The 27,640-nt window shown below is 47.6% G+C and overlaps 14 protein-coding genes and 1 non-coding gene across 15 annotated transcripts; 8 read left to right on the plus strand and 7 right to left on the minus strand.

The window, feature by feature from the left end:
- Positions 1 to 84: 84 nt before the first annotated feature.
- Positions 85 to 1,552, plus strand: SPPG_03160 (uncharacterized protein; the record flags this gene model as incomplete). The annotated part of the gene is made up of 4 exons (XM_016751436.1): positions 85 to 242; positions 316 to 1,075; positions 1,143 to 1,342; positions 1,399 to 1,552. 4 exons carry the CDS (start codon positions 85 to 87, stop codon positions 1,412 to 1,414), a joined length of 1,134 nt encoding a protein of 377 aa, XP_016609387.1. The 3' UTR covers positions 1,415 to 1,552.
- A 60-nt stretch (positions 1,553 to 1,612) lies between these two features.
- SPPG_03161 (uncharacterized protein) lies at positions 1,613 to 3,181 on the plus strand. The gene is made up of 3 exons (XM_016751437.1): positions 1,613 to 2,644; positions 2,716 to 2,785; positions 2,851 to 3,181. The coding sequence occupies exons 1-3, from the start codon at positions 1,794 to 1,796 to the stop codon at positions 2,938 to 2,940; spliced, it is 1,011 nt and encodes a 336-aa protein (XP_016609388.1). The 5' UTR covers positions 1,613 to 1,793; the 3' UTR covers positions 2,941 to 3,181.
- Positions 3,032 to 5,584, minus strand: SPPG_03162 (ribosome biosynthesis protein NOC4). Its single transcript, XM_016751438.1, has 11 exons — positions 5,486 to 5,584; positions 5,310 to 5,408; positions 5,031 to 5,249; positions 4,775 to 4,971; positions 4,647 to 4,713; positions 4,259 to 4,586; positions 4,133 to 4,193; positions 3,963 to 4,073; positions 3,714 to 3,898; positions 3,466 to 3,653; positions 3,032 to 3,402 (listed from the first exon to the last, which is right to left on the minus strand). Exons 1-11 carry the CDS (start codon positions 5,516 to 5,518, stop codon positions 3,274 to 3,276), a joined length of 1,617 nt encoding a protein of 538 aa, XP_016609389.1. The 5' UTR covers positions 5,519 to 5,584; the 3' UTR covers positions 3,032 to 3,273.
- A 38-nt stretch (positions 5,585 to 5,622) lies between these two features.
- SPPG_03163 (mitochondrial 37S ribosomal protein RSM7) lies at positions 5,623 to 6,482 on the plus strand (the record flags this gene model as incomplete). Its single annotated transcript, XM_016751439.1, has 2 exons — positions 5,623 to 5,634; positions 5,721 to 6,482. The coding sequence occupies 2 exons, from the start codon at positions 5,623 to 5,625 to the stop codon at positions 6,480 to 6,482; spliced, it is 774 nt and encodes a 257-aa protein (XP_016609390.1).
- A 56-nt stretch (positions 6,483 to 6,538) lies between these two features.
- On the minus strand, positions 6,539 to 7,814 carry SPPG_03164 (uncharacterized protein). Its single transcript, XM_016751440.1, has 6 exons — positions 7,682 to 7,814; positions 7,330 to 7,399; positions 7,206 to 7,264; positions 6,945 to 7,119; positions 6,837 to 6,877; positions 6,539 to 6,775 (listed from the first exon to the last, which is right to left on the minus strand). Exons 1-6 carry the CDS (start codon positions 7,721 to 7,723, stop codon positions 6,734 to 6,736), a joined length of 429 nt encoding a protein of 142 aa, XP_016609391.1. The 5' UTR covers positions 7,724 to 7,814; the 3' UTR covers positions 6,539 to 6,733.
- Positions 7,815 to 7,949: 135 nt separating this feature from the next.
- SPPG_03165 (uncharacterized protein) lies at positions 7,950 to 9,917 on the plus strand. Its single transcript, XM_016751441.1, has 4 exons — positions 7,950 to 8,442; positions 8,516 to 8,754; positions 8,820 to 9,337; positions 9,409 to 9,917. The coding sequence occupies exons 1-4, from the start codon at positions 8,194 to 8,196 to the stop codon at positions 9,750 to 9,752; spliced, it is 1,350 nt and encodes a 449-aa protein (XP_016609392.1). The 5' UTR covers positions 7,950 to 8,193; the 3' UTR covers positions 9,753 to 9,917.
- Positions 9,871 to 11,592, minus strand: SPPG_03166 (uncharacterized protein). The gene is made up of 10 exons (XM_016751442.1): positions 11,526 to 11,592; positions 11,419 to 11,446; positions 11,272 to 11,359; positions 11,034 to 11,119; positions 10,875 to 10,967; positions 10,568 to 10,810; positions 10,407 to 10,500; positions 10,255 to 10,347; positions 10,114 to 10,192; positions 9,871 to 10,056 (listed from the first exon to the last, which is right to left on the minus strand). The coding sequence occupies exons 1-10, from the start codon at positions 11,526 to 11,528 to the stop codon at positions 9,970 to 9,972; spliced, it is 894 nt and encodes a 297-aa protein (XP_016609393.1). The 5' UTR covers positions 11,529 to 11,592; the 3' UTR covers positions 9,871 to 9,969.
- A 13-nt stretch (positions 11,593 to 11,605) lies between these two features.
- SPPG_03167 (uncharacterized protein) lies at positions 11,606 to 13,269 on the plus strand. Its single transcript, XM_016751443.1, has 7 exons — positions 11,606 to 11,824; positions 11,888 to 11,989; positions 12,043 to 12,225; positions 12,295 to 12,405; positions 12,477 to 12,601; positions 12,659 to 12,942; positions 13,013 to 13,269. The coding sequence occupies exons 1-7, from the start codon at positions 11,699 to 11,701 to the stop codon at positions 13,189 to 13,191; spliced, it is 1,110 nt and encodes a 369-aa protein (XP_016609394.1). The 5' UTR covers positions 11,606 to 11,698; the 3' UTR covers positions 13,192 to 13,269.
- A 1,293-nt stretch (positions 13,270 to 14,562) lies between these two features.
- SPPG_03169 (uncharacterized protein) lies at positions 14,563 to 16,392 on the minus strand. The gene is made up of 6 exons (XM_016751444.1): positions 16,164 to 16,392; positions 15,815 to 16,093; positions 15,423 to 15,755; positions 15,277 to 15,361; positions 15,115 to 15,208; positions 14,563 to 15,053 (listed from the first exon to the last, which is right to left on the minus strand). Exons 1-6 carry the CDS (start codon positions 16,364 to 16,366, stop codon positions 14,674 to 14,676), a joined length of 1,374 nt encoding a protein of 457 aa, XP_016609395.1. The 5' UTR covers positions 16,367 to 16,392; the 3' UTR covers positions 14,563 to 14,673.
- A 1,358-nt stretch (positions 16,393 to 17,750) lies between these two features.
- Positions 17,751 to 19,123, plus strand: SPPG_03170 (HAD phosphatase, family IIIA). The gene is made up of 6 exons (XM_016751445.1): positions 17,751 to 17,901; positions 17,970 to 18,181; positions 18,242 to 18,266; positions 18,324 to 18,352; positions 18,420 to 18,593; positions 18,655 to 19,123. The coding sequence occupies exons 1-6, from the start codon at positions 17,811 to 17,813 to the stop codon at positions 18,766 to 18,768; spliced, it is 645 nt and encodes a 214-aa protein (XP_016609396.1). The 5' UTR covers positions 17,751 to 17,810; the 3' UTR covers positions 18,769 to 19,123.
- On the minus strand, positions 18,973 to 20,125 carry SPPG_03171 (uncharacterized protein). Its single transcript, XM_016751446.1, has 4 exons — positions 19,852 to 20,125; positions 19,525 to 19,772; positions 19,325 to 19,458; positions 18,973 to 19,264 (listed from the first exon to the last, which is right to left on the minus strand). The coding sequence occupies exons 1-4, from the start codon at positions 20,061 to 20,063 to the stop codon at positions 19,148 to 19,150; spliced, it is 711 nt and encodes a 236-aa protein (XP_016609397.1). The 5' UTR covers positions 20,064 to 20,125; the 3' UTR covers positions 18,973 to 19,147.
- A 219-nt stretch (positions 20,126 to 20,344) lies between these two features.
- On the minus strand, positions 20,345 to 20,426 carry SPPG_10076. The gene has a single exon. It is a non-coding gene; the product is annotated as a tRNA-Asp (tRNA).
- Positions 20,427 to 20,519: 93 nt separating this feature from the next.
- Positions 20,520 to 21,616, minus strand: SPPG_03172 (uncharacterized protein). Its single transcript, XM_016751447.1, has 3 exons — positions 21,599 to 21,616; positions 21,082 to 21,498; positions 20,520 to 21,020 (listed from the first exon to the last, which is right to left on the minus strand). The coding sequence occupies exons 2-3, from the start codon at positions 21,172 to 21,174 to the stop codon at positions 20,703 to 20,705; spliced, it is 411 nt and encodes a 136-aa protein (XP_016609398.1). The 5' UTR covers positions 21,175 to 21,498; positions 21,599 to 21,616; the 3' UTR covers positions 20,520 to 20,702.
- A 175-nt stretch (positions 21,617 to 21,791) lies between these two features.
- SPPG_03173 (coatomer subunit alpha) lies at positions 21,792 to 26,814 on the plus strand. The gene is made up of 17 exons (XM_016751448.1): positions 21,792 to 21,940; positions 22,011 to 22,140; positions 22,299 to 22,640; positions 22,711 to 22,935; positions 22,999 to 23,217; positions 23,272 to 23,498; positions 23,563 to 23,706; positions 23,774 to 24,005; positions 24,067 to 24,205; positions 24,267 to 24,507; positions 24,572 to 24,727; positions 24,789 to 24,987; positions 25,043 to 25,584; positions 25,649 to 25,872; positions 25,926 to 26,010; positions 26,074 to 26,340; positions 26,417 to 26,814. The coding sequence occupies exons 1-17, from the start codon at positions 21,917 to 21,919 to the stop codon at positions 26,660 to 26,662; spliced, it is 3,642 nt and encodes a 1,213-aa protein (XP_016609399.1). The 5' UTR covers positions 21,792 to 21,916; the 3' UTR covers positions 26,663 to 26,814.
- A 260-nt stretch (positions 26,815 to 27,074) lies between these two features.
- SPPG_03174 (uncharacterized protein) lies at positions 27,075 to 27,586 on the plus strand (the record flags this gene model as incomplete). Its single annotated transcript, XM_016751449.1, has 2 exons — positions 27,075 to 27,501; positions 27,534 to 27,586. 2 exons carry the CDS (start codon positions 27,075 to 27,077, stop codon positions 27,584 to 27,586), a joined length of 480 nt encoding a protein of 159 aa, XP_016609400.1.
- Positions 27,587 to 27,640: the final 54 nt, after the last annotated feature.

Genomic DNA, 27,640 nt, shown 5'->3' on the forward strand with positions numbered 1-27,640 from the left:
ATGCTCGTTAGGAACTTGTTGCCATGTCAATGTGGCACAGCACAAGTCCAACTCTGACTGCTTGTTCGTTGACCTCCCATACCAATGAACTACCGACGAGGTAAACAAAAAAGTTGGACTCAAAGCGATGAAGACTCAATACGCCGCCCTGCTCTTCCCCTTGAGGGCTATGATGAAGACGAACCGCTGCTAGCTCCAGGGGCTCCCCCTGCCTCGGGGCTGCAGTACTTGCGAATGGTGAGGTGAGATCAGCTGTTGGGCTTTGAGCTTGTAGTAGACCGGCTCTCATTCCCTTGTACAAATCTTTGCGTTCAGAGCAGAGGCTAACGCCTGTCAGCAAGTAGTGACCGTGAGCCTTCCCGCCGAGAAACTTCATTCACCTATACCCCCCAATGTATTCGATGTACGAAAAGAGTACTTTGGCACCAAGGCATCCGGCGATGAGTCATATATACCCGAAAACCTGCGACCTTCAGCAGATTGGCTGAATAACTTTCTAGAGCGGTTTAATGCGCTGCACGACGAGGTGGCCAAGCGCCGGCAAATCGTTCGTAAATCTGTTTCTTCAAGATTTTTCCGGCCAAACCTCTACAACGAAAGAGGGTGGAAAAGGTTTTGCTATGGTGATCCGATAGAGAATGCTCCTCAAGAACCCAGTGCCAACATGGAGTTACCTCCCAACGCACCGGTGCATGAGCCGAGCGTGTCTGAGGATGTACCGGAGAGTGTGCCTGAACTCACGCCAGAGAATGTAGTTGAAATTCAAGAGCACGAAGATGCCAAAGATCCAAGTGATTCTGACATTCTCAAAAAGCGGAAACGAGAGCTTGATGAGGAAGAAGGCGATACGTCTCAGAAGTCAAAACGTCTCCAAACTCAAAGTGCTGAACCAACTCATGACGAACAAGCCAAGAAACTACCTCCCAGTGGAAAACAAGCCAGCGAAACAGATATAGTGATAGGTGGAAAAGAGCCACTCTTAAACCTAATATGTAACTTGGAGCAAGGGGAGGTCCTCAAAGTTCTCAAGTATCACACCAACTGGCTGTCCGATGATGACATTTCCGAAGAGCAGGTTCGCCGCACATATACTCGTACAACTAAATCCGTACTTCAGCTTACGGTGCTTCTTGTGGATCTAGTGCCAATGGATCTTTGCCCTTCTGCTCCGTCTCGACACGCTCCTTCACGGAGACGAAGTCTCTATAATTCGCGATTTATGCCGTAAATGTCGCGGAATACGGAGCCATATGATTGATCTGGATGCAGGTGATCCCCGAGCTGCAACTCTGAATATGATTGTGGCGATTGTGTCCCATATTTTCGGGCAGCGCGATCTTGGGTAAGGATTGAAATTGACCGTTACTCAACTTCGGCGCTAACTTTGTTGTGTTGCAGAGACCAAGTTTCTTGAGTGCCTTTGAATTTCATGATGCTTCAATGTACAAAGATATGGTTCTATATATTTTTTTTGTTGTCGCTGTGTCGTACCGTATATATTGTACTGTATTGGCAAAAACCAATGTTTATAAAGCATTTCAAATGTGGGTCCAATGTAACTACTGTATTGCGCCACTTCGAGAGGCGGTGCTGTTGATTAACGACAGCTCACCTTTCCTCTGAATTTTGTTCTCCATTGCACACATCCCAACGCGGACTCAACAGACAACTTCGCATCCCACTTGCCCACCGGTTTCGGTATTCGAGAGGACTATATAGCAGTCTTTCTGCTGAATGACGTCTTGCGATATCTTATATATTACTTTTCCTTGGAATTGCGGACATTACACAAAATGTCGGAATCTCCCAAATCACCCCGAAAATCGCCGTCACTTTCACCTGCCGAAGAGACGGCGCTGTCAGCCCTTACTGATATAAGTACGCGGAATTCCAGCAGTCGAGAGGAGTCTTTGAAAGACAAAGAAAAGTCGAAGAACATTCGCTCAACGCTTCCTTTGGAACAGACAGCTAGTACAAAGACGCTATCAGATACGAATCAGAGACACGCAGCCGAAGCGATACAACCAGCAGATGGCCAGGCGATTAACAGCCGATTTTCTTCTGCTCCACCATTTCCTCCAATGGTGCCCATCGGATTCCCGTATCCCTTTCCGTTTGTCAATGGGAACATGTACCCTGGTCCACCGGGGAAACCACCGTTTCCTCTTCCGATTCCACCAGGAAGCTTTCCTGCTGTAGCAGGGTACCCACTCCAACTTCCCTCATCTCACATAATGCACACTTCAGCAATCAGATCTGCACAGCCGGCAGGCGACGATCGTGAAAAGACAAACTCCCCTAGCGCACATATCCCAACCTATATGAAGGAGGAAAATGAGGCAGACCCTGAACTGCCTGTACAGAACAAAAAAATTAAAGGAATGCAAACGGGGAGTGAGGAAAGTGGGGAAGACGATGGTGTCCAAGCCACCGAGGAAGAACAGCAGCAGATCAACGCGGCGATTGCGGCTGCAGAAGCATTGGGCGTTGGAAAGCGCGATATGAAATACATGTGTCAAACATGTTCACGGGTCTTCACTCGGTTGTACAACTTGAAGTCTCATATCCGTTCTCATCAAGGACTGAGACCATTCAAATGCAAATTCTGCTCGGCCTCGTTCACGCGAAACCACGACCTGAACAGGTTAGCTTGGCGCATGATAGGTGCGATGAGCGTGTGAGTGTAGGCCAAAAATAACTTTGACTTTCGTCTAGACATGAGCGGACCCATGCAGATGTGAAGCCTTTTACATGTCCTGTGTGCCTGAAGAAATTTTCGCGCAAGGTATTGTTCTTTCGCGTATACTCGCGGATGTTCGTTCCGTGCTTATAGTTTCCCGACCGTCGTAGGATGCCTTGAAACGACATCAACGGCAAGATGCAGAAGGCAAACGAGGAATATGCGTACCTGTGGCCAAAACAGCAAATGCAGTCGCATAATCTATATTTATTTCCGCCTACTCATTTAAGTTCTGCTTATGCATATACCCCTATCGTGCTCACTCCAACTTGTACAAAGCATTCTGATTGGTGGAGTACCTGGTTTCTTTTGTATTATAATTGATTGATACTTTTTGGATTCAGCCAATCTTTTGTTTCCATTGCTAAATTGCCTGTTGCATTCGTATACCCTTGACTTCGATTTTCCCCTTTCTTTCGCCCCCAAACTCCGGAAATAATGTGTACTGCGACAGAGCCGGATGCTCTGGGACTTCCGTTCTATTTGCCCTACTTAAAGTGACAAGTTATGGCTACAAACAAGATCTACATAATTTACAGTTCAAAGCACGCAAAATCCGAAATCTGCCTTCCGACTGGCTCAAAAATGCCAACAATCTCGGTATGTGTCGCCAACGCTGGCGAAGCTGCTACAGTTTTTTTCTTTACTTCACTTTCGAAGAGCTGTAAATGAAGTATGTGAGAACTACGCGACAGGAGAAGGAGTGCTAGATTTCAACGGCTTACCGTAGCGTATGAATGGTCCAGGAAATCCTCCAGATCATAAGATGGCTGTTTCGCAATGGGTTCTTCGAACACACGGACCAATCCCGATATCGTGTGCAGATAATGACTCTTCAAAGTCTGCAATTCCCACAATGAACTCTCCAATGCCTTGCAAAGAGCCGGATTTGGTTCATCAACGAGATAGGGATCTGCTCAATAGCGATGTAAGCCATGAGTTCCATAATAAACAGCTGTATTTGATTGCTAACCTTCGGCCTCTTTTCCAACTTGTTCTGGGGACTGTTCCCGGTGAATCAAACACAAGCAAGCAGGGTGTCTTTTGAGCAGATTGTACACAAAAGGAATAATGGTCACAATAGCTGCTGGTGGAGCATTTAGAGCCAGGCGTAACATCTTTTTAATGAAAGCTGCGACTAGATACGATGGCAGTTGACTGAAAAGAATCGAAACGATTAAGTACTGAACAAGCTCCTCTTATGGGCGGGAATGATAAATACCTGGAGGAGAGGAATAGATCAACCAATCGGAGGAAACGTGAACGGTATTTGACATGAAGAAGGTTTTTGTCGAAAAGGGCGTAAAGCTTGGTATAGAAGTCGGGATAATCGCTGTACAGAGCTAATGATGAGTACCCCAATCGTGGAGACGTGGGTACCGCCGCACTTACAGATTGTGTTCCGTGACCAACGTAAAGAGTCCGTTGAGAGCAAGGATACTCACGGCTCCCCCTACCAACCAGGCTACAATTATCATTCTGTTCGGATATAAAACGTATCAGTAAAGTACAACTCACCATGGTCATATGAATCCACCAGAAAATCAATCAATAGCGTTGGCTTCGATAAGAATGGGATAATCTTCTTGTGCATCGCCAGTAAGACTCGCTTATGCATGTCGGCTGACATAGACTGTCTCAGAAATGCAAGCCAACATTCACTAAACACTCGTTTGTGCTCTTTGGCAGATGCAACGACTGGCTTCTTTTCACGGGATGAGTCGGACTCATATAGATATGTACCCAATTCGCTCTCCTCCACCGGGTCCCGTATCCGTGAAAGAATATTGAATCCAGTAGTTATAACGGCGGGAAGTTTGTCTGTAGCAAACGAACGTTTTCGACGCTGATCACGAGGACGTTTGAGAGACTTCCTCGGTTCAACGAGCTGACAACGGATAGGTACCTTTGAAGTAGTCTTCATTTTACTGTCTATGCCATTTCGATTATCCAGCGTACTACCCAAAATCTTGCTAAAGCATTTGTCAATATCAGAGTGTTGGTGGAGATCCACGCCCGTTTTTGCGACCTTACCCAAAATCTTTATAGAAGTAGTATCGCACATCATCGTAGGTATTGATAGTCTCAGTTAAATTCTCCAAAAGATGCTCGCTCATGTTATCATTTGCGACGCATTTCTCGACAACTTGCTGATAGAGCGCGTTGTGAAACTCCTTTAACTGGTAACTCTCATCCTTGACAACGCTCATCAGTGATTCAAGAGCCGCCACCTAAGCAAAGAATGCTGAGCAAAACAAGTCCACGATCATGTACGATATCAATTATTTACCTGCATCGCAGGCTCCGGATGTGACAGGTAGCTAAATGCTAACTGAACATAAACAGACCGATTCTCTCGTAGCCATTTCGCGACTGTTGTGCTGACATCATCCTGCTCTTCCACATCCCTAGCAGCTCTCCTCTTTTTGAAATCTCCACGTTCCAGCAGTGTCGCATATACGTGTCCAATGGAAACAAACGAGGCGTACGCTATTTCCTCGGTCTCACTCTGCGAGCCTCCGGTAAGCGCCATGAAAGTGATTTCGTACACTTGTATGTCACAACGAACCTCACACAGCTCCAGGAGTGTCACGATATTATTGAGTTTTCCCTTGGTCTCCAGACATTCCTTGGCCAGCTCCCGCACTCCAGCAGCGTCAATTTCTGTCTGAAGTAGGGTTGTAGGAGTGTAAGTGATCTGCGTTTTTCTGTTTAGTATCTACAATATGCAGCAACTCAACATACTGCGCTTCCCTTCTTCCTTTTGGCGGCGACCATGGTGTTCTAGAGGTGCGTATATAAATTCTCAAACAACAATGGCCAAAAAGCAAGCAAGTGTTGATCGAGCTCTGCTTACCCTAGCAGGCAAAAATATTGGGCGAATGAAATGCGAGGTGACTATGACTGTGCCTTATCTAACAGCATCCTTAGTTACCTTGGTGGATATTACTGAACTTGCAACTTGACCTTGTTTTAATAGGTCAAAGATTCCTTCAACATGCTTTTTATACGGAGATTACAGAGCTGCGTCCGGCAGCCAATACAAATTCCCTTACGTGTCCCGCGATTTGCGTCTGCCCAACTCTCTTCCACATCAGAGCCGATAGTACCAGGGCAATCATTTCTCGAGGCACTTGGTCCGGCTGCAACGACTACAGAGAACCAGGGAATTCCAACTCATACACCTTCACCCGATTTCTCCACTGGCCATGCAGCTCGTATAGCATCTATTCTCGAAACTGAAACCCCCTCGTCCCCCCTCGTCGATCTTGTCAAGACAAAACCTGGAGTCCGGAACAGGAACCTCACTCTCCCAGAAGCGTTCATTAACAACATTATGAAAGACGGAAAGAAAGCCCGTGCAAGAAGAACATTGCTGGACGCGTTGGAATTGGTACAACGAGAAACTGGTCAGGATCCCCAAAAGATCCTGGAAGACGCCGTGAACAAGGTCGCGCCGTTGATTAAAGTTGTTAGTACAAAGCGAGGGGCAAAGAATGTCATGACACCAACACCGCTGAACGAACGGCAGAGGACGCGATTTGGGATCCTCTGGATCGTCGAAGCTGCTAGTGGAAAGAAATCGAGAGGGACTTTTGGCGAGAGGATTGGCAAAGAGCTCTTGGCTATCATGAACGACGATAGTGATGCATTGCAGAAGAGAATGAATGTGCATAAGCAGGCGCTAGCCAATAGGAGTAATGTAGTGATGGCAGATAGACGGATGAGGAGGGCATTTTAGAAGCCTTCCCTATTATGTCTGGTGCATTTGCCCTGGCTTCATACGTCGCTGTATGGTAGGGTTTTAACTCCATTTTATAATTATTGAGCATAACATTGAGCATATCTCCTTTGCAATGACAATAAATGAGGTTATGTAATTGTGGGGCTGATATTTTTCACCAGACTGGCGGCAACGAACACCGGGATTGAGCCAACCTCAGCATGAATTCCGTCATGTACAGCAAATATATATGGCTAATTTATCGGTATCTAGTGGTGGTCGTAGTCGACGGGCTTCAACCTCTTGGGCAACTGGAAGAGTAAGAGTGTCAGGAGGGATCTTCGGTACCACAAGAAGGTTGCCGACACTTACCAAAGAACCATCATCATTTTCGGTGGTGAAGTCCCATTCATCTAAGTAGATATGCCGATCATCAGTTCCCTCTAACCATCAATTGAACAGACCGCTGAGAATACGCACCAGGATAGTTGGCTGGGTCATCGATAGGGTTGTACACGGCAGGCCATTCCTCCTCCTCAACCGCTTCGTCTGCAGCATTTGCAACCGCATCCGTAGTTTTGACGTCAATCTCGGGCTTTGCCGGTGCCGCCGGGGGTGCGAAGGTGGTCGGCAAGTCAGCCGCGTCAGCCGCGGACTAGGTAAACCAAAAAGAATGGTGAAAGTGAGTCTCGACATTCATACTACGACCATTCGATTAAGAATATAAGAGCCAACACTGACCTCCTTCGGGGGCGTGTACTTGCGCAATTCTTGAAGGTAAAGGTCGGTGATAAGGTCGGCTAGTAAAAAACCAACACTTGTGAGGACATGTTTGCCGTGAAGTTGCCAGAACCGTGAAACCTACCTTTTACGGATGCAGTCTGAGTGAAGCTTCGAGTCACAGCCGGTGCAATCACTCGAGACACATTCAAAGGCTGAAGGGTAAGAAAACCGGCGATTAGCATCGTTGTAACTCTCGACTTCCGGAATCCTTGGTTACTCCCCTCCCAAGTTCTCCCTGTGGCCACAACAATAACAGCTCTCCTTTCTATAACCTATCGCCAGCGTTTTTTTTTGCCTGCCCATCAATAACAACTGGCCCTCAAAAAGGCCGAATCGCTCCAGCACAAGTTTCCCGAACGGTGCAAACATTCTCCGCCAAATCCAGCCACCTGCAAGCAGGCAATGCAGTTGATTTCCCGCCTCTTGACACATACCCTAACAAGACCAGCAGCGCGAACAAGGCGGAGCGAGAGCATCGTGTACAGTGTTCGAAGAAAGCGTAGGAGGCCGGTGCTCAATTCGTTCTCGTTACGCGGCTACCCACTGTCCATCTCTTCTTACGGTCAATCCCGTCGTTGCTAAGTGAGGTGGCACAGTCATGCAAACGGCAACCAGGACAACGATCCGATGATATTTTTATAGTCCCCTTACACCGACTATAAACATGTTAGTGCTGGCCCAGCTCGATGTCGAACGTACAAGGCCAGCTCCTGTCGACGTAAACGTTCCACCAACCGGTTGCTTTCGGGCTCTTGTATCTGGACAGTTCTGGCACCCCAGGGTGGTGCTGCCAGGTTGCAAAGTAAGAAGCAGATTTGCACCAAAAAACGCCAGTAGCAGGAACCTTGTTGGTCAGCCAATAGAGTCAGAGTATAAACAATAACGCGATATCCATCCAAAATAAACAATAAACAAACGCATCCAAGGAACGTCGGGGTTGTACACAATGACAACCCCCGCTTCTCCGCCTCCGACATCCTCGTCAGTCCATGCAGATAGTGCACAGCGGGCTATCTCCTACCGTGAACGTATGGGGTCATCGCCTTTCGTGTTCTTTCCCGACTCATCTTTGCCAACTCACGACGAAGCCTTTCGAGAAGATCTCCTCGCCACCTCAGCGGCTGTCCCACTAGAGCGCTTGAAAGAGTATCTGCCTGGCGAAGTCGTCCCGACCATGGCGTTCGCAAAGTTAGAGGTACGTGCAAGACTCGAGAATTTCGCGTTGCTCGTGACGGCATTTAGAACGTGTTGGTCTCACTTGTCAATAGGGGCCGGACTTTGTATACCACATCAAAAAGTTGCAGGTGACTCTTGGGCGTAGAGGATCGTCAGCAGATCAGGTGGACATCGACCTCGGTACTTCCAACTCCATCTCGAGATTGCATGCGATGATTCAGTTCAACCGTTCTATTCAAAAGTTTGAACTAGCTGTATACGGAAAGAATGGAGTCTGGGTAAATGGTGAACATGTGCATCGCGGTATGGATCCCGTCCCTTTGGAGCATGGGTAGGTACCCGATACCTCATGTTGAGGCCGTTATGATGCTCACCCTAGTCTGATATCAATGGTAGCACACAGCTGCGAGTTAGTGACATTGAAGCGTACTTTATTATACCTGGCCTCGACCCACCGAATCAAGCACCTCACGAGCTGAGAGAAGCCCGCCTGAAGCGGGCAGCCCCACCGAGTACTCTGCCAGAACCTCAAACACGTCTCACACACTCGATCAAAAAACCTCGATATGAACTTTCTTCATCTCGACCTACCTTCTCATCTTACTCAAGGCCGGAGCAGCATCTTGTCGGCGATAGCACATTAATACCGACTTGGCCTCCTAGCGCTAAGTATCGGGACATGAGACCACCATACTCATATATTGCATTGATCACCCAAGCCATCTATCAAGCCGACGAAGGCAAGATCACTTTAAACGGAATTTACAACTGGATCTCAAAAACGTATCCATGGTATAAATTAGACCAAACTGGCTGGCAGAATTCGGTACGACACAATCTGTCGTTGGGCAGATGGTTCATCAAACTCAAGCGCAATGAGCCAGGAAAGGGTGGCTGGTGGGCTCTTGATAAAGGTAGTGATGATCAGCCGCGTACAGAGATATAGTGTTTGGCTTCTTGGAAACTAAGCTTGTCCAATTGTCAGATGTCCCACCGCATGAGCTTGAAGAGATGTTGACACAGAGGCGTTTCGGGCGCGGGCAAGCTATTGTCGTAACTCCTTCAAGTAGGGAGCACACGTCCACGTCTCCTAACGAGGAGGTATCCCCGTTCCCGGCCGAATCGTTGCCAGTTTCACCTTTCAAATCTCGGCAAGAACCACCCCAACAAGTTGCACGGGCGGCAACTGGGGAGATGCCCACAGAAGTGACAGGCTCAGCGTCGCCGCCGCATAGTGCAGCATGGACGGACAGCAGCCGCCGAAGGTCGGAGAGACTGAAAGTCCCTCGGCCGTCCTTTTACGAATATGAGGGAGAAGATGTTTTTTGACGGTGAAAAGTCATTTGGACACTTAGGTCAAGGACAATGGCAGGCCATGTAACTACGGTGTTCTGCGTTATTTCAAGCCTTCACACCATAGTTCAGTGGGACCTTAAACACTTCTCTTTGTAAATATTGATTGCTCCACCTTGCCAATTTTGCTTTGGTTTTTTGTGCTCATTGAGATATATTGTTTCTCATTTATTTTTTTAATGAATTTTCAACATTATCCTGTCTGGTAGATGGAAAGACTTCGATCATCTGATACCGTCGCAAGCTTTGTACCGTCTTCATTGTATGCAACGCCCCAAACCTACGTAAAAGATCTTAGAATCCCTTGGTATTTTCTTTACTGTTTATCTAGACCTACCTGATCGTCATGATCGTCGAAAGTATGTATACATTGTCTAGCGTTGACGTCCCATATTTTTGCCCGCTTGTCACTCGATCTGTGCAAACTTCCATTTAGACTAATTCAACCATGTAAGCATCCATGTGTAAATATTCTCACCCTGAGGCAAAATGGACAGTATCCGGGCTGAAAGATAGGGACAGCACCCACGACTGATGCCCCGCCAACGTGGACAGGCAATTGCCGTGATGACTAGAGTAGCAAGTACTGATCAACACGGGCTACTATGGGACGTCCACGAAATTACATACACGTCGTAGATATTAATTCGCTTGTCATCGGAACCCGTCAGAAGTAATGTAGAGTCGGGGGAAAATGTTAGCGTTCTGACCGGCATAGAATGTCCTAGAATGACAAGATATGACTATAAATCTTGGGATCACAAGTGAGCAGTTATCTCACAATGACCCACCCGGTAAGCTATGCAACAATCTTCCTGTTGGAACGTCAAAAACGTGCACCGGCCCCTCCTCTTCTCCGCACGCAAGGTACAGCCCGTTTGGACTGTACGCAACCGACATAACAAATTTTCCTCTTGTTTCAAGTGGCCGCTCCTTCTTCCTCTCTTCCACGGACCAGATGTTAACATTTCCATTATGGGATCCGGTTGCGACGTGACGTCCATCAGGGGAATATACGGCCGTCCATGCCTCGACTAGATCAAGAGAAATCGTCAAATGGACAATTGATGCAAGAAGATTCTCAGCCGCGCAACTTACCCGGTCCTGCTTCTATTGTCTTGTCATCGGTTTTGGTATGATGTATTAGGTCCCAAAATCGGATTTGACTATCCAGAGAGGTCGAAGCAGCCGCTGGAAAGGATGCACCGCGTCAGATTGTTCCATGATCTTGTTTTCAACTACATGAGGGAAACGCACTTGACCCGTCCGGTGAAATGTCTATCGATATTACACCTAATTGGTGCCCTTCGAATGTATGTAGAGGTACGTATGTGTCACCAGCCCTATAACGGAGGGTTGAAGTTAAGTCGAGTGAACTTCAGACACTCTCCCCATGGCCATTTTTACGCGTGCATCCTCCATTTTGAATGCACGGTCTAACCACGCGGTACCTAGTGCAGCCAGTAGTACTGTATGATAAACGACGTTTGCTTACCAGACTTTAACTGTGTCATCCACTGACCCCGTCACGATCTTGTTACCGCGTTTGCTCCAACCAACCGACCATATCCCGTCATCGTGAGCTGACAAGAAAACTCGTGTAAGAACCAATCTTCAGCTGAACGAAGAAGAAAGCTCGTACCATTCTTGATGTGCTTTATCTGGGAATACTACGAGCATGGGGTGTATGATGGGTTAATACAAGTGTCCATAACGCGCGGGCTATACAAGTATAAACGGCTCATGTACCATATCGTCGCCCTGACCGCGACGTGCTGGCCGATTAATAAGATCGCTGATGTTTTCCACAAATTCGGAGCGAAGAGTCTCAGCGAGCACATCCTGCAATCCTAGTCCCTAGTTGCCACAGCAACATCGCTGACCGGAACGCGGGGTAAGGCGCGATCTTGACCTGCCCTCAAATGGCATCTCAAAAGGAACTCTATTCCTACAATGCACCGTGGTCAGTATACGGTCTACACTGGTCACAAAGGCCGGGAACATTCAGATTGGGACTTGGAAGTTTTATTGAAGACCAGGGGAACAAGGTGGGGAGCGAAGCGATTCCTCCGATGGGGAGGTTCTCGATGCTCATGTTAACTGGTGGTTAGGTCCAAATCATCGAGCTATACGATCGGGATGCAGATTTCGTTCTGGTAGACGAGGTGGACCATCAATATCCCTGTACAAAGCTGCTATGGCAGCCCTATAAAGTATGTGCGTGAGCAAGGTTTCAAAGTGCCTGTACTCAGCCTCCATCGTTCAGGCCACCAATTCCCCAGACCTATTCGCCACTACTGGAGACTTCCTAAGAGTATGGGAAGTAAAAAACTCCAGCGATGGGTCATCTGATGACCGCGGTTCTTCGACAGTGGCCAACATGGGCGGTGGTGAGCGAACGAAGATAGTTCCGAGGGCAACTCTGAGAAACCAACGACGAACAGAACTGGTGAAAGCTGACAATCGTTATGGACCCCCGGTCTACCATATGTTGCTAATTGCACTTCGATATGTATAGGCGGGTCGAGATTCTTGTGCTCCGATCACATCAATGGACTGGAATGAGACCGATCCAAACATTGTTATAACGAGCAGCATCGATACTACATGCACAGTTTGGGATTTGTCGGTACGCGTAGTGTCAGATGGAAGAACAGTGGGAAGAGCTTGTGGACGGCACCTAACGTCTGTTAGTTCTAGACTTTGCAAGCTAAGACGCAATTGATCGCTCACGACAAAGAAGTATATGATGTGGCCTTTTCTCGCGGAAACGACGTGTTTGCAAGCGTTGGTGCCGATGGATCTTTAAGAATGTTTGACCTTCGGTGGGTACAACTTGGCCGTATTCAAGAACGCAACTAACTCGTGGTATTTGATCAAAGTAATCTTGAACATTCAACGATTTTATATGAAGTTGGACCGGTGCCACGAGAGGCAGAGGTCCCAACAATGGTGGATCAGGCCTCTGATGGCCTTCCTCTCCTTCGTCTGTCCTGGAATAAGCAAGACCCAAACTATATCGCTACATTTCAAACCGGTTCTTCGGCAGTGCTGATTATGGATATCCGGGTTCCTGCTATTCCAGTCACAGAACTGCGAGGACATGGGTCGGCTGTGACAGCGATTGGCTGGGCACCTCATTCCAGTAGCCATATTTGCAGTTCCGGTAATTGCTCCATGTTGAGGCTTTCCGATGTCCATCCAAGCTTAACTTCTGTCGTGTCTTATGTGTGCAGGTGATGATGCGCAGGCGCTCGTCTGGGACATTTCGCAAAACAATAAGGAGAAGCAGATCCAAGATCCGCTACTGGCGTACTCTGCTGAGGGGCCCATCAACCAATTGATGTGGTCAGCCAGTTCGCCAGACTGGATAGCGATATCATTGGGGTCAACAGTGCAGGCACTGCGCGTATAAGAAGTTTCTATATTATAATATATCGCATCGATCTACCGTAAAGATACGCAAAAGTATGCAATCGTGGTCTCCTCCATAGCTCAAATAGCACGCTTGCCAGTGTGGGGAACGCGACACCTTTTGCTGACGCGATCATGTCATTTTATCCAATCATAACGCGTCTACTTTACCCAAATATGGTTATATGAGTAGTTATTTTTCCCGCAGTCGCTGCTGCCCTCAAAAGACCTGTAGAGGTCGGCCCCTTCTTGCTCCTTCCTTTTGCCTCGTCCTAGTTCAGACCATTAGCAAAGATGACGGTAAGTAAGCTGCTCGCATCCATCCATCCATCATGCATTCTGTTGCTTCCAATCTCGGGGAACCCCTCCTTACTTTCTGGGGCATTCATCGTTGTCGTATCGATGATGTGGACCATCCATCCCAACGTGGAAGGAAATTGGACATTGGAGGGATGAGTCGATGAAATGCTATCAAAGACAGAATTACAGCGGGGAAAGATCCAGAGCTGAGAAGGCTGTGCCATGTCTGTAGCGGGCCGCAGCAAAACTAGAATTTGTGTAGGGAGCAATGGATTGGAGGATATGTCAAATCTGGCTGGGGCTATCTGGGCTATCTGGTTGATGAAAGTTGACTCTCTTCTGCCGAGTGGATGACCGGGCAAAAAGGACGAGTGATCCAGTCTTGCTCATCGGCACTAGGAGGAGCCTCTTTAATTGGAGGGTGGTGCCTACTATTTGCGACAACGAGATATCCCCACGGCATGCATAGAGATCGTGTCTGCGGCCACTTGCAGAATCAAAAACCTAACCCCTTTCGTTCTCTTTCTTAGTTGGCGGTCGATCTCTTGAACCCTCTTCCTCAAACCGAGGCTCGTAAGCACAAGCTCAAGCGCCTTGTACAGAGCCCCAACTCTTACTTCATGGACGTAAAATGCCCGGGATGCTTCAACATCACGACCGTCTTCAGCCACGCCCAAACCGTCGTTCTCTGCGGAAGCTGCGCAACTGTCCTATGCCAACCAACTGGTGGTAAGGCACGCCTCACTGGTAAGTGTCCTGGATAGCGATGTTTTCGGTGGTCTGCAATGGAATGACCAACTTACGCGATATCTTTGCAGAGGGCTGCTCCTTCCGTAAGAAGTCCGGTTAGATCCTGTACACATCTTTGTAGTGGTGGGACTGGGCATTCTCGAGCTGGATCATCGCTCATTCATTGGCTAGTGGCGAATAAAAGACGCTTCAATGCATACCGATTCAATGTGGGTGCTCGCCAATTTTTTGGGGCACACGGTTGGGTGATTTGCTTGTGATGTAAATTTTCTGATGAAGGGCGACAACTGCATGTCGCGCCTGTACTTAATGGAGATAAATCTCAACTATTCAATATTTGCTGTGCTAGCAAAATGGCTCGATATTTAATTGCAAAGTACATATTCACGATAGGTATTTGTGGTATTTTAAATGGAATGTTTGGACGCCCCACCTATCGACGACGCCGCTCACGGTGATCAGGACTCCGACTACGGCGTTCACGATCATGCCGATTATCCCGGTGTTCATACCTATGACTACTGTCCCGGTTACTCCGTCGGTCTCTGTCCCTGTCCCTATCTTTGTAGTCCTCTCGTCGATGATAGCTCGTATCTCTACGAGGCTCCCGTGATGGTCCCCTTCGGTCCCCATCAGCTTGTTCCCCATTGCCTCGTTCCCGTTGACCGCGGCGCTGCTTCTCAGCGTCGAGATTTCCCGAATGTTCGAAGACCAGATCGTATCCCTCATCCTCGCGATCAGCTTCCCCTCTGTAGCGTGTGCGTCTCTCTAGATTAGAGGATCCTCCAAAGCCCCCTTGGTTGCGCTTTGCCACTACAACATAGTCTTAATATCGCGTCTCATGCCACGGGGAATACATCGGTCCATCACTTACATAAAAAGTCCTGATGCAACTTTGATACACTCTGGGAAAAGTCAACATGGATACGCCGGTCATCAATCAACACGTTATCCATTTTAAAATACGCCTGCAATCCGCAAAAATTCATAAATGAATAATGGATAGAGCCGTGGTTCAAATGAACGGAGAGACTACCTCCTCGCATGACTCCTTGTTGTCAAATTCAATAAATGCGTAACATAATGAATCGCCAGACTTCTTGTCCCGCACCACCTCGCAGCTGCGACGAAGCAACATGTCAGTTCGATGATACTTCGTCACTATAGATATGAAATGTATACCTCAAAATGGTGCCAAATCGTGAAAAAATCAGCTCCAAATCTTCGTCTCGAGTGACCGGATTCAATTTACACACAAATAACACATTCTCCGGTGGTTTGATCTCAGCAAAGGGCAAATCGCCCACCATTTCCAGAGTTAAAGCACGCGCCGCAGCTTCTTCCTGCCGTTGTCTCTTCTCGAGCTCTTCTGGAGGCAGATCGGGAACCAGTTCCTCATCCTCCCCGATTCGACCAGATTTAAGCATCTCTTCGGTAGGAACTGGAGAGCGATCTGGTATTATTATGCCTTCAGGATCGTCGAAAGGATCATCTAAGATGATAGTGTGTTTTATTCTGGGCCATAGGATTAGAGGTAATTACAGACAATGAGCCGCTGGCAGCGTTGTCCGTACCTGATGTCCCGATACGGACGCCCGTCCTCATCGCAAAGCGCCTGATTGATCTTGTCCAAGACATCCAGTCCCTCTACGACTTTCCCAAATACGGCATGTTTCCCATCCAGGTAGTCCAAATGGTTTTCTGATAAAGTTATAAAGAATTGGGAACCAGCAACAGGAATGCCTGCTTCGTCCGCTGCTGTCGTAGCAAAAGAGACAGTGCCCTTCGTGCGATGCTTAAGTTTAGGATGTATTTCGGGGCTAAAGTAACGTCGAGCGGGTCCGTGGATGACCCTGAGCGGTCAGGTAAAGACAGACTTAGCAAATGTTCATCAAAAGAGCGCACCTCTTACAGTACACTTACCCCCAGACAGACTCACCGCCTTGCCCCGTTCCCAGAGGGTCTCCCGTTTGTGCCATAAAGTTCTTTTGGACATTATGAAAGAGGACGAAGTTGTAGTATTTTATCTTGCAAAGCTTTAGGAAGTTTGTGCATGCTTTTGGTGCTTTGGTCACCTCGAGGTCGATGACTATCTCCCCCAAAGATGTTTCCAGTAATACAGACATTACCACCTCGGTTCGGATGTCTCCTTAGTTGCTGGGAGATCAGGGCGAACCCATAACAGGATATTGAGCGAGCCAGTTGCTATGTCAACAAATGCGCAGCAGCGGACCCAATTGCACCGATGATGTCCTTCTTGCTGCCGGGGTTTGCAGATAGCTGCCTATCCCCTCCTGTCCTCGTCTTCTATGCCATTAACTAACTGGCTGCTGTTTTGCATATAGGATGGGAAGGAGCTTTGTTATAGTGGGCACCTCTTTATAAACCATTGAGAACGCACTCTGGAATCAAGCGACATATCTAACTAGCACAACATCAAATATCTTCTATGATTACAACTCTCCGGATATGCCACAAACAACTGCTGCATAACCGCCTATGCAAGTGACTATACACCAATGCTACTCAGGTTGAAGGTGTTTGCGCCCAATACAGGGGTATTTTGTCTGGCACGGATGCGACTTCCAAGGTTACGTTCTGTGTTTTCCAGTAGTGATTGTTGTCATCCTGCTGGTTTGCTCTATGTGCATCGTAAGCCGCTTTGCAGGATAATATAGGCCCAGGGACAGAGATGAATTGGCTGCCTACTGAAGGCTAGCAATATCTGGGAGTTGGAATCATAGAAGATATTTAATCCTCAAGATCGTAGGGGAAGCTCGTCCCCAGTCAGATCGGCCTCTATCAGGAAAAACATCGCGTTCGGGGAGGATCCCAGCACTCCTACGAGTTGAGCGACGTGGCGAGCCAGAGTCACACCATGGGCATAACGTCACTCGACAAGGCAAAAGATAGTTCGTTTGGACACCTCGATCTTGCGAAAAGAAAAGATTCTGCTACCGCTCATGCACTGCAGCTTTCCTACGGCTTCCTACCACTACTGATTGTGGACTTTAAATAGACGATAAGTTGCCTCTGGGAATAGATCTGAGCATGAAAGATAGTTAATTTTGGAAAATAAAAGAATAAAAGCTTCAGAGAAGTTGATGCAAGTTCAGACATTAATATTCATTATCCTTAAATCAAAGTGCTGGCTTGGCTGTGTATGTCATATTCATTGGGAACCTTATGAGTGACAAATGTTACGAACCTATTAGCATTCTTTTCAACTTCCATCGAAACTTCAATTCCATTGGGAAGAGAAGATCTACTAGCATGAATTGTGCTTCACATCAAACCCAAATATAAAAGCTACATCTGCCTGCTCTGGGGGAACTTCCCAATTGATGCTTTATAACACCAACCAATGTTCATCATCTTGTTATGTGCGCATGAGCATACTCATTCGCCCAACATACTTATCGTTATCCTTGACCCTGCGTGCATATCGCAGCCAAGATGTCAAGCAGTTGGGAGCTGTGCCACTGGTTAGATCATTTCCAAGTTAGAGTCGTTGGAAAGCATGCGCAACCATGAGCCCGCCAGAACTCACCGTTGGGTGAAATCAACGCCATGGTACAAAGCCTGAACTTCTCTAGTCTCGCCTCCATAGGGAAAATAGTACGAAGCCCGTCTCTTCTGATCCCACATCTTTCTGTACCTGGTAGAAATGACCCATGCACTATGCTCTATCCGTCGGCTCCTTGCCCTAAACCCAGACCACTTGAATAGATATTCGGTATATAAACTTTATGGCCCTGAAGGCAGCTGGTATTCGGGCGGTGGTGTTTGATAAAGACAATACCATTACTGCCCCGTATGTAGAACAGGTTCACCCTACTTTTGCGAAGTCTTGGGAAAGCTGCAAAGACACGTTTGGGCAGGACCGACTGCTTATTGTTTCGAATTCCGCTGGTACACCCGATGACGTGGGTCATAAGAAGGTAGCCCCTCTGCAAAGTTTGCGACCTGTCATTGGTAGTAATGTAGAATATCTATTCTAGGCTGCTACCGTGGAGGCCGCATTGGGTATGTCATCCTTGGGTATCGGTTCTCCTATTTGTTAATGCTCACATGAAAAGATAGGAATTCCAGTTCTTCGACATACATTAAAGGTAACAGCTAGCTCTGATCATACATAAGCGCCGCTGGACGCTCAAACGGATACGCACATTACCCCAGAAACCAGCCGGAGGGGATGCGCTTTCATCATACTTCGGCTGCCCTTCTCATTGCATAGCAGTAGTCGGTGACCGTGCGTTCACTGACATCGTTTACGGAAATCTCAACGGCATGCTCACTGTTCATGTCACCAAGATTGTGACTGAGGAAGGGGATAACAAAATCGCAGCGTTGGTAAGTCATTCAATAGCGGCTGCAGACCGTGTTGATCACCGCATGAATGTGCTCTGTGTAGATTCGAAAATTGGAGTACCCATTGGTGAACTGGCTAAGACAAAGGGGGTTATCACCTCCACACCATCCGGCATTTGAAAAGCATAATCCACAAGATTTTGTGCTGGAATCATAGTATTACATTCATGGTTAGAAACAACGTTAGTGGGAAGCAGCTGGAGACGGTATATGAAGAGGGGCAAACTCCACTCCCGCGTCATAATACCCGCCTGGGTAATGTCCTTCGCACCTCGTCGTTACTGGATTTCGAACTATGTCCCAGAGGCGCAGGCACATTAGGGCCATTGACCAAAGGGAAGGGTCCGAACGACTGTGTGTATAGGGATCTAAGTGGATATGCGACATTAAAATTTGGCCATTGCCTAATGGACGCCCCGTGCCTGACTAGCAATACACAGCCGCACTGAGATTGAGTATCTGACGTGCAGGTATTTACAATTCTGTTCCATGTAAACAAGTGTGAAGACAGTTCCCTCCAATCTTTTGCTGTACTATCATTGTTCCATATCCTCAGTTGCATCAGCGAACTGATCGGCTGGATTTGAATTTCCGCCAAGGTTTCCGAGGGGGTTTGGTCCTTCGAATACTGAGTCAAGATGCTGCAACGCGGCCTGCGCCCATATAGGCGGGGTTAACTTCGTAGTACGATGGTACCTGAATTGATATCATACCTCCTGCAGGCCGTTCAACTCTTGTGGATCATCAGGAGTGTAGTACCAATCGCCTTCTTCATTATCATCCTCTTCCGCGTCAGGATCGGGATGCAATGCCGCACAATCGGATATCGCCTGGAACATTGCATCCACTATATGATTTTGTCAGCATCGCCAAGGATTGCCCCACTTCGAATGTAACAACGTTCAATACGTACACGCAGTTAGATCATCTGGAACCAATCTAAACTCGCACGCCTGCTCCTCCTCCCCATCGCTCTCCCCGTCGTGATCCATGGCATCGGTGCGTTCCTCTCTGACTATCACCATACTATCCAACTGCCCGTATACGTGAGGTTTTCCTTCAGTCAAAGCATCGCCTTGACGTGAAATGGCATGTATGCCGATAGAGGGATAATCGATTGCAATAGATAGTCGCTTTTCGGGGCTGTACCAGACGAGTTGACTATGATATCGGTTCGAATAGGCAGGATCAACACAAAATACTTTTATTCATGTTTAAATTTAACTTGTAACATGCGCACCTTTCTGCAATATACAAGTCTCCCTTCCCTGGAATCAGATTGCTGGAGAGGGGCGGATCGAACAATAATGAGACACTTTTCTGCAGGTGTCGAACTCGCGGAGATGTTGATTCCGCTGAATGCAAGTGACCGTTTACGCCGTTCGCTGGAGATCTCCAGGCTTCCTCAGGCACCAGAAGGTCGGGAAGTTCGTTGGATATGTGTATAGGCATTTTTTTATTGCGTAATTTTTTGGAAAGGAACTGTGAACAAGTACGAGATCACAAAGGCTCGACAGGTTCAAGCTAAGTGGGAAGCCATGCCAATCGTCGGTACAAACACGTGACACATTCGTTCCACATCGAAAGCACTTGGGATGCCAGTTTTGACCAGATTGACTTTCATGCACTAACCCATTGCAAACACACGAGTGAACTAATTGGCAAGGAAAAGAGTAACGTTGACATCAACGCAGGAATGGAACTCTGAGAAAAAATCTGGCGAAAGAGATCAGCTCCCAGACGGGGAATCGAACCCCGATCTTCCCCGAACTGCCTATTGACAGGGGGAGATACTAACCATTATACTATCTGGGACTGTTATTCTGGTAAGGCAGCATTTAATATTATGGGATCCATTATTACGTGGACAACCTTCAACTGACGGACACTTTGCACTGCACTTTCCAACAATTTGCAAAATAACCTTATTGATAACAAATAGGGTAGTATACACCAATGAAACAGTCATCTAAATCGTCTACAAGCTCAAATTACGAAAAGGGAATAATAGGATTCATAGCTTTGGTAAACTACATTGTACTTGTAATAACCAAGCCAAACGGTAATCAAGTAATGTTGCAGCAACCCTTTTCATTCTGGCACATCTTGTTCCGCATGATTGCACTGCACTTCAATATCAAAAAAGGCAGATGCTGACCGCATACTTGGACTTTTTCCGAAAGACTTAATTTTGCCAGCTTCGTCATATGACTCGATAGATGCTGGACTCGTCAGAGGATTGCTGATTTGGCCTGCCTGTACGAGAATATCGGTGTTCTCAGCTTCAGCAGGACCCGGCGTAAGGACTCCTTCTGGCAAGATAAATGGATCCATGGCCGGTATAGGTGAATCTGGCGTTGACGGTAATGCAGCAACGCTCTGTGCAGCCGCAGTACGATCTTGGTAGATCTAAATAGTGCAGATGTTGTAATGAGCTGTCCATCATTTTCTTTGAGATAAAAAATACAACCTTCCGCTCCTCGGGTGTGAGTGCGTTCCATAGTTTTCCGATAGCTTGAACTATTTCTCTTGAAGAGAGATTAGGATTATCTTGCTGCACCATGTGTCTAAGAAAGGTTGAGCTTAAAAGGGTACAATCAAATATTAAACTATTAAGCAAGAGAATGCAGTCACCTTTTCTCCTGGAAGAAAAGTACGTATGGTCCCTTACGTCTCTTGTTGGTATGATTTTCACTGCCTATCCCAGTACGAGCTCTCCCTCTGTTTGATGATGATTGGCCTTTGGAAGGAAGGAGTCTCCTTTTTCTACCCTTCTGCTTGCTGATACCCGTCAAAGGCGAGCTCTTGAAATCTTCCTCAGCCTGGCTATGCAGCGATGAGCTCATTCTTCTGTAGAGTCCGTATGGGCGATATCTGGCTTTGTTATCTGTCGTGATCGACGACGGATAGAAGCTTTCTAGTGGGTATGCTGCCCATCGAGAGGATACCTCGATAGTAGATAGTTCATAGAAACTTACGATCCATACCTTGGTATTGAAAGTTGCCTGTGTTTATGTTGGGAAAGAATAGGGAAGATACGTGGGAAAACCATTGGGATGCCCTTAAATAGACCTGCCAGCCACTCTCCACGTGTTTGCATTCCAGCCTGGTTTAAGAGGGTGAGTGGAATGCACAAAACGCGCCGTTCAACAAGTCGCAACCAAAACAGGGAACTTCACTTCTGTCTTCTTGGGTACATAGGGCTTGCCACGTATACTTTACAACGTTGCCGCGGTGCGAACTAGAAGCCCGCGACATCCTCGACGATCCCGAGCGAGGGAGCTTATACGGCAACACCAACAAAGATGCTGTCCAAATTCGAAACAAAGGTGAGCGACAGGACAAAATGCTTTAGTCGCCTTTGAAAGTTGGCAAGCTGACGATGACCACGATGCTCAGTCGAACAGAGTCAAAGGGTTGGCCTTTCACCCCAAGCGACCATGGATTCTGGCAGCGCTTCACAATGGTGCTATTCAGCTCTGGGACTACAAGATGGGAACGCTCATAGACCGGTTTGACGAACACGAAGGTAAATATTGAAGAACGCGCAGAGGATGAGTTCGGGGGGACTGTTGGTCCAGGCCGCTTTTCATGCTTTTGGTGCTTGCTGTGAAATGCAAAATGCTCACATTATGTGTTTGGAAATCATTGGCGCACATTCAAATGGCATTTGACATCTCTTGCTAGGTCCTGTGCGAGGAATTGCGTTCCACCACACTCAGCCTCTCTTCGTATCCGGTGGGGACGATTACAAAATCAAAGTGTGGAATTGGAAAACGCGGAGATGTCTCTTTACCCTCAATGGCCACATTGACTATATTCGTACTGTCTTCTTTCACCATGAGAGTCCGTGGATCATCAGTGCATCTGATGATCAAACCATTCGTATATGGAATTGGCAGTCCCGGAATTGTATTTCTATTTTGACCGGGCATAACCATTACGTTATGTGTGCGCAATTCCACCCCAAAGACGACCTGGTTGTTTCCGCCTCTTTGGATCAGACGATAAGAGTATGGGACATTTCAGGTATGGCACTGTAGAAACTGTCTCCGGAGACTTTTGAAAGCATCATATTAATTTTTCTTATTGCTGACAGGTCTCCGAAAGAAGCATGCCGCTGCGCCAAGTAGCATCACTACCGATTATGAACATCGCCTGGGAGCTGCAGGCCAAGCTGATATCTTTGGCAACACGGACGCCATGGTGAAATACGTATTAGAAGGTCACGATAGAGGAGTCAACTGGGCAACCTTTCATCCAAATCTGCCGCTCATTGTCTCGAGTTCGGATGATCGAACTGTGAAGTTGTGGCGCATGAACGGTATGCAAGTCCTATAATAATTTAATGTGTCTCGTGCTTTGCTCACTTTAGCGACTACTGTAGAGACAAAAGCTTGGGAAGTGGATACCTGCCGTGGACATTACAACAACGTCTCGTCCGTATTGTTCCATCCTCGACAGGATCTCATCATTAGTGATTCTGAGGATAAGACAATACGGATATGGGACATGACGAAGAGGACTGCTTTGCAAACCTTCAGACGGGAGCACGACAGGTTCTGGATTCTTGCAGCGCATCCAGAGCTGAACTTGTTCGCAGCTGGTATGGACGAAGAATGCCAGTGTAACTCCACGCTGGCTTAACCCCTCTGTTTAGGTCATGATAGCGGCCTAATCGTGTTTAAGCTTGAGCGTGAGAGACCGGCCCATGCAGTTCATCAGAACGTGCTATATTACGTGAAGGACAAATTTATTCGCTCTTACGATTTTTTGAGCTCGAATGACGTGCCAGTCATTACCATTCGCCGCGGCACTACTGCGCAAACAAGTCCTCCGCGGGCGCTTTCCTATAATCCGGCTGAGCACTGTGTTCTCATCACCACGGTATGTGATTTTACTTGCCATTGTACTGCCGTAACAACAATCATCAACAAGACGCCGATTGCAGCCACAGGACGGTGGTTCGTATGAACTCTACAATTTGCCTAGAGGACAAGGAAGCGGAGAGTCTGTGGAGTCAAAGCGTGGTGTCGGTCAGTCAGCCATCTTTGTGGCCCGCAACCGGTTTGCGGTCCTCGATAAGCCAGGGCAGGTGGGTGTCAACTCGGCAACATTGTTAGGCCGATATCCTGCCTATTGATAGTCTTTGTTATGCACAGCAAATTTACATCAAAGATTTGAAAAACGAGACGGTGAAGCAGTTCAAACCGACTGTAACCGTGAACGACATCTATTACGCCGGTGCCAAAAACATTCTGTTAATCACCTCAACTTCAGTTGTCCTCTATGATATTGAGCTTCGAACATCAGTTGCTGAACTAACTGTGAACGGCGTCCGATATGTGGTATGGTCTCCGGATATGTCTATGGTCGCATTCCTAAGCAAGCACAGTAAGTTTGGTTTGGTCTACTTCGCACTCTAAGAGCATTGCTAATGGATACGTGTCTCCAGCTATTGTCATTGCCAACAAGCAACTTGAGCAATTGTGCTTGATTCATGAGACCATTAAGATCAAGAGTGGTGCTTGGGACGAAATTGGTGTGTTCCTCTACTCGACCTTGAATCACATCAAATATGCCTTGCCACAGGGGTAGGTTTGCTGTGGCGTCGATCGATCGAGATGTGTCTCTCATGTTTGTTTTTGCTTTCAGCGACAATGGAATCATTCGTACTGTAGAGCAGCCAGTGTATCTGACAAAGGTTAAGGGAAAGAACGTCTCTTGCTTGGACAGGGACGGAAAGGTTCGCGCTATTGCAATCGACCCTACCGAGTACCGTTTCAAGCTGGCCTTAGTGCGCAAGAACTACAATGAGGTACTGCACCTCATTCGGACTTCCAATCTGGTCGGACAGTCCATTATCGCATACTTGCAGAAGAAAGGCTACCCCGAAGTACGTTACTCTATTCAATTAGCTCGCTAAGTATTCTTGTGCTCACTCCGTAACTTTTGAAAAGGTTGCCCTGCATTTTGTGAAGGATAATAAGACTCGATTTGATTTGGCCATTGAATGCGGTAATCTGGGCGTAGCCCTTGAGACGGCAAAAGCGCTTGATCGGGAAGAGTGCTGGCAGCAACTTGCGGCCGAAGCTCTCAAGCAAGGAAATCATCAGGTAGGTTTGTTGCAGTGACCATGGGTCATTTCGGCCTCTGATCAACCTTTGCACATGTTAGGTTCTTGAGATGGCATATCAAAGGGTGAAGAACTTCGAACGTCTTTCGTTCCTTTACCTTGTTACGGGTAACGTGGATAAGCTGAAGAAGATGCTGAAGATCGCTGAAATGCGAAATGACACCATGTCGCGATACCATAATGCTTTATACCTTGGTGACGTTGAAGAACAGATTCGGTTGCTCAAGGAAGTTGGACAGTGTGAGTTTTTCATGTTGTCTTAGTATATATCATCCATGCTGATCGATCACAATAGTGCCTCTGGCATATCTTGCAGCGCAAACACATGGGCTAACTGACGAGGCTGCCGAGATCCTTGCAGCCGCAGGATTGGATGCCCCACCCGCGGGAATCGCTCCCGGTCAGCTTCTGAAGACGCCAACGCCAATCCTGCGTCAGCAAGACTCGAATTGGCCCCATCTTCCTGTTGCGCGGAGCTTCTTCGAAGAAGGGCTACTTGGAGGTGCACCTGTAGCTAGTGCGACAAAGGTAGAAGATCAGGTTATGAAGGATGTCGCGGGCTGGGAGGATGCCGAGGACATTGATGTTGGAGCACGCCCAGGGCTCGAAGTAGAGAATGGTCAAATAGATATTGACGTTGGAGGTGGGGAGGGATGGGACTTTGAGGGAGATCTTGACATTCCTAGTGCTCCGCAAGGTGTACCGAGCGCCGCTTCAGAGACGGCCACAGGCTTTACACCTCCCACCGCGGGTACCAACTTTGCAGACCTCTGGGTTCGCAATTCGGCATTAGCCGCAGATCACGCGGCTGCAGGGTCGTTCGAAACTGCCATGCAGGTAAGAATGCTATCACCCAATCAAGATGCACCAATAATTCGTGATTGACTTCTCTGCTTTACAGTTGTTGAATAGGCAAATCGGTGCTGTTAATTTTGCATCCTTGAAACCCCTGTTTCTGACCATGTGGCAAGCGTCGAAAGCTTACATGCCTGCAAATGTATCGCTGGCACCATTATCCCTACCGCTCCAGCGTCAGACAAAAAAGCAGCTTCCAGTGATCCCGTACACCCTTGGCGGTCTGCTCGGAAAGTTACAGGAGGCGTACGCGGCAACAACAAACGGAAGGTAGACATGGTATATTTGATCTGTTATTGCCAACGTGCTAACGTTGAGATCAGATTTTCAGATGCACTCAGTCTGTTCAAAACGATCCTCCAACACATTATCTTCACCGTGGTGGAGCGAGAGGAGGAGGCCACAGAGGTACATCAACCAAAGTTGTTGCTTGAATTTTCTGGTGCATGCTAAAACATATTTTTTTTTGAGATTCAACAGCTCATTGACACCTGCCGGGAATATGCACTAGGTTCACAAATGGAAATAGCGCGGAGGAATCTGAACCAAGAGACGGATGCAAAACGGGTCATAGAGCTAGCGGCTTACTTTACCCACTGTCAATTACAGCCCGCCCATCTGCAATTTACTCTGCTTTCAGCAATGGTATCTTGCTACAGAGCAAGGAATCTTGCATCCGCGCTAGTGTTTGCCCAACGCCTCCTTGAACTGAATCCAGCGCCCGGTCTTGCTCAAAAGGTTTGTGCAATTCCTTCATTTGATTCGTTTCCAAGCGACTTTTACTTAACCGCACGTTACATCATTTTCGTTTCAGGCGCGCAACATGCAAGCATATTGTGCCCAAAATAATCCAACAGATGCTATTCAAGTCGAGTACGATCAGCACAATCCGTTTGTGACATGCGCCATCTCATACACCCCCATCTACCGCAACAGTCCGTCCGTGCAATGCCCATACTGTCGGGCATCCTACAAGCCAGAATATAGTGGGGGGTTGTGTCAAGTATGTGAGATTTCCCAAATCGGGGCGACGGCTACTGGATTGAGGAACATGTTGTAGGGCCAGAGTTGTTTGGGCGGTTTGGTGATCAATCAGAGAGAGAGAGATGGTGGAGGATGGCGGGGTCGCGCGTTGTCGACGTCATATCTAGTGCTGTCGCGACAATTATTTCTAAAATATTTTGAAGGAAAGCTATGATTCTTAAAAAGCCCTATCAGATATAACTTGCTGGATGCGTGCACAGTTTTAAAGTGTCAAAGTGATCGTCCAAGCCACTCTTACGTGACTAGAGTTTGACGCGGTGTCCGACGCGCCCTCGCTTCCCAAGGTTCCCGCATTGAGTTGTTGAAACTGCGTCGACGCACTCCAGTCGGTCCGCTACTGACCATTTTAGGGCACGAGCAGTCAACCTAGATGAAAGAGAATTGAAGGAGAACTTTTGAAATCCACTACATCTCCCGTTTGTCGGACCATGTCCACCAGCGTCCCCGACACCAAAGTCGACAATGCCTCCCTTCAAAACATATTTCTAAGCAACAGACCTACTTCCAACAACGAAGAAGATGACGCATGGGACGATGTTGAGCTTCCAGATGACGGGCTAGGAAATGATATCTTTGCAGAAGCTCCGCCCGATGAGTTATTTGATGGAATGGGATGGGATGAGGATCCTGTGCTAGCCCTTGATGACCTTGGTGGGTCAGTAGAGTCTGGAGTCGGGGATATCAAGATGGAGACGGATGAGAGCAAAAGTGGAAAGGAGTGTGATTCTGTTACGGGTACAGGCCGTACTGGGGAGGATCTTGAGGATTTGGATCTGGATCTTGAAACTTTGGAGATTCCCGTTGCACAGAGTGAGACGCAACGTCATGAATTGGGTGGTGCGGATGCATTTGGGGGTATGGTGTGCGATTTGTCATTGTCGTTCAAGAACAAGTCCAAGGGGCCTATGCTGATTCCGGCGTGGGAGGGGACGACGTTTGATTTGCCTTTGGATTCAGCTGTTGCTGCGAGTCACCCGGATTTTGAGGGTCCGGA

This window comes from Spizellomyces punctatus, assembly GCF_000182565.1.
Source record: "Spizellomyces punctatus DAOM BR117 chromosome Unknown supercont1.5, whole genome shotgun sequence".
NCBI lineage: Eukaryota > Fungi > Chytridiomycota > Chytridiomycetes > Spizellomycetales > Spizellomycetaceae > Spizellomyces > Spizellomyces punctatus.

Coding starts and splice junctions, on each gene's coding strand:
- SPPG_03161 (XM_016751437.1), top strand. CDS start 1,794: ATGTCGGAATCTCCCAAATCACCCCGAAAATCGCCGTCACTTTCACCT. Junction 2,645..2,715: donor CGAAACCACGACCTGAACAG/GTTAGCTTGGCG, acceptor ACTTTCGTCTAG/ACATGAGCGGACCCATGCAG. Junction 2,786..2,850: donor TGAAGAAATTTTCGCGCAAG/GTATTGTTCTTT, acceptor CGACCGTCGTAG/GATGCCTTGAAACGACATCA.
- SPPG_03162 (XM_016751438.1), bottom strand. CDS start 5,518: ATGGTCGCCGCCAAAAGGAAGAAGGGAAGCGCA. Junction 5,250..5,309: donor CACTCCTGGAGCTGTGTGAG/GTTCGTTGTGAC, acceptor GGAGGCTCGCAG/AGTGAGACCGAGGAAATAGC. Junction 4,972..5,030: donor ATCCGGAGCCTGCGATGCAG/GTAAATAATTGA, acceptor TTCTTTGCTTAG/GTGGCGGCTCTTGAATCACT.
- SPPG_03164 (XM_016751440.1), bottom strand. CDS start 7,723: ATGCTCTCGCTCCGCCTTGTTCGCGCTGCTGGTCTTGTTAGG. Junction 7,265..7,329: donor TCAGACTGCATCCGTAAAAG/GTAGGTTTCACG, acceptor GTTTTTTACTAG/CCGACCTTATCACCGACCTT. Junction 6,776..6,836: donor AAAATGATGATGGTTCTTTG/GTAAGTGTCGGC, acceptor TTACTCTTCCAG/TTGCCCAAGAGGTTGAAGCC.
- SPPG_03165 (XM_016751441.1), top strand. CDS start 8,194: ATGACAACCCCCGCTTCTCCGCCTCCGACATCCTCGTCAGTCCATGCA. Junction 8,443..8,515: donor TGGCGTTCGCAAAGTTAGAG/GTACGTGCAAGA, acceptor ACTTGTCAATAG/GGGCCGGACTTTGTATACCA. Junction 9,338..9,408: donor CTGGTGGGCTCTTGATAAAG/GTAGTGATGATC, acceptor TCCAATTGTCAG/ATGTCCCACCGCATGAGCTT.
- SPPG_03166 (XM_016751442.1), bottom strand. Junction 11,360..11,418: donor GATAAAGCACATCAAGAATG/GTACGAGCTTTC, acceptor TTTTCTTGTCAG/CTCACGATGACGGGATATGG. Junction 10,811..10,874: donor GACAATAGAAGCAGGACCGG/GTAAGTTGCGCG, acceptor CTCTTGATCTAG/TCGAGGCATGGACGGCCGTA.
- SPPG_03167 (XM_016751443.1), top strand. CDS start 11,699: ATGGCATCTCAAAAGGAACTCTATTCCTACAATGCACCGTGGTCAGTA. Junction 11,990..12,042: donor TGCTATGGCAGCCCTATAAA/GTATGTGCGTGA, acceptor TCCATCGTTCAG/GCCACCAATTCCCCAGACCT. Junction 12,406..12,476: donor GCACAGTTTGGGATTTGTCG/GTACGCGTAGTG, acceptor TGTTAGTTCTAG/ACTTTGCAAGCTAAGACGCA.
- SPPG_03169 (XM_016751444.1), bottom strand. CDS start 16,366: ATGTCTGTATTACTGGAAACATCTTTGGGGGAGATAGTCATCGACCTC. Junction 16,094..16,163: donor GGCGGTGAGTCTGTCTGGGG/GTAAGTGTACTG, acceptor CTGACCGCTCAG/GGTCATCCACGGACCCGCTC. Junction 15,756..15,814: donor CGTCCGTATCGGGACATCAG/GTACGGACAACG, acceptor CCTATGGCCCAG/AATAAAACACACTATCATCT.
- SPPG_03170 (XM_016751445.1), top strand. CDS start 17,811: ATGGTACAAAGCCTGAACTTCTCTAGTCTCGCCTCCATAGGGAAAATA. Junction 18,182..18,241: donor ATGACGTGGGTCATAAGAAG/GTAGCCCCTCTG, acceptor TATCTATTCTAG/GCTGCTACCGTGGAGGCCGC. Junction 18,353..18,419: donor TTCTTCGACATACATTAAAG/GTAACAGCTAGC, acceptor ACATTACCCCAG/AAACCAGCCGGAGGGGATGC.
- SPPG_03171 (XM_016751446.1), bottom strand. CDS start 20,063: ATGCCTATACACATATCCAACGAACTTCCCGACCTTCTGGTGCCTGAG. Junction 19,773..19,851: donor GACTTGTATATTGCAGAAAG/GTGCGCATGTTA, acceptor CCGATATCATAG/TCAACTCGTCTGGTACAGCC. Junction 19,265..19,324: donor AGTTGAACGGCCTGCAGGAG/GTATGATATCAA, acceptor ATATGGGCGCAG/GCCGCGTTGCAGCATCTTGA.
- SPPG_03172 (XM_016751447.1), bottom strand. CDS start 21,174: ATGGTGCAGCAAGATAATCCTAATCTCTCTTCAAGAGAAATAGTTCAA. Junction 21,021..21,081: donor TCACACCCGAGGAGCGGAAG/GTTGTATTTTTT, acceptor TGCACTATTTAG/ATCTACCAAGATCGTACTGC.
- SPPG_03173 (XM_016751448.1), top strand. CDS start 21,917: ATGCTGTCCAAATTCGAAACAAAG. Junction 23,499..23,562: donor ACTGTGTTCTCATCACCACG/GTATGTGATTTT, acceptor CGCCGATTGCAG/CCACAGGACGGTGGTTCGTA. Junction 24,006..24,066: donor CGCATTCCTAAGCAAGCACA/GTAAGTTTGGTT, acceptor ACGTGTCTCCAG/CTATTGTCATTGCCAACAAG.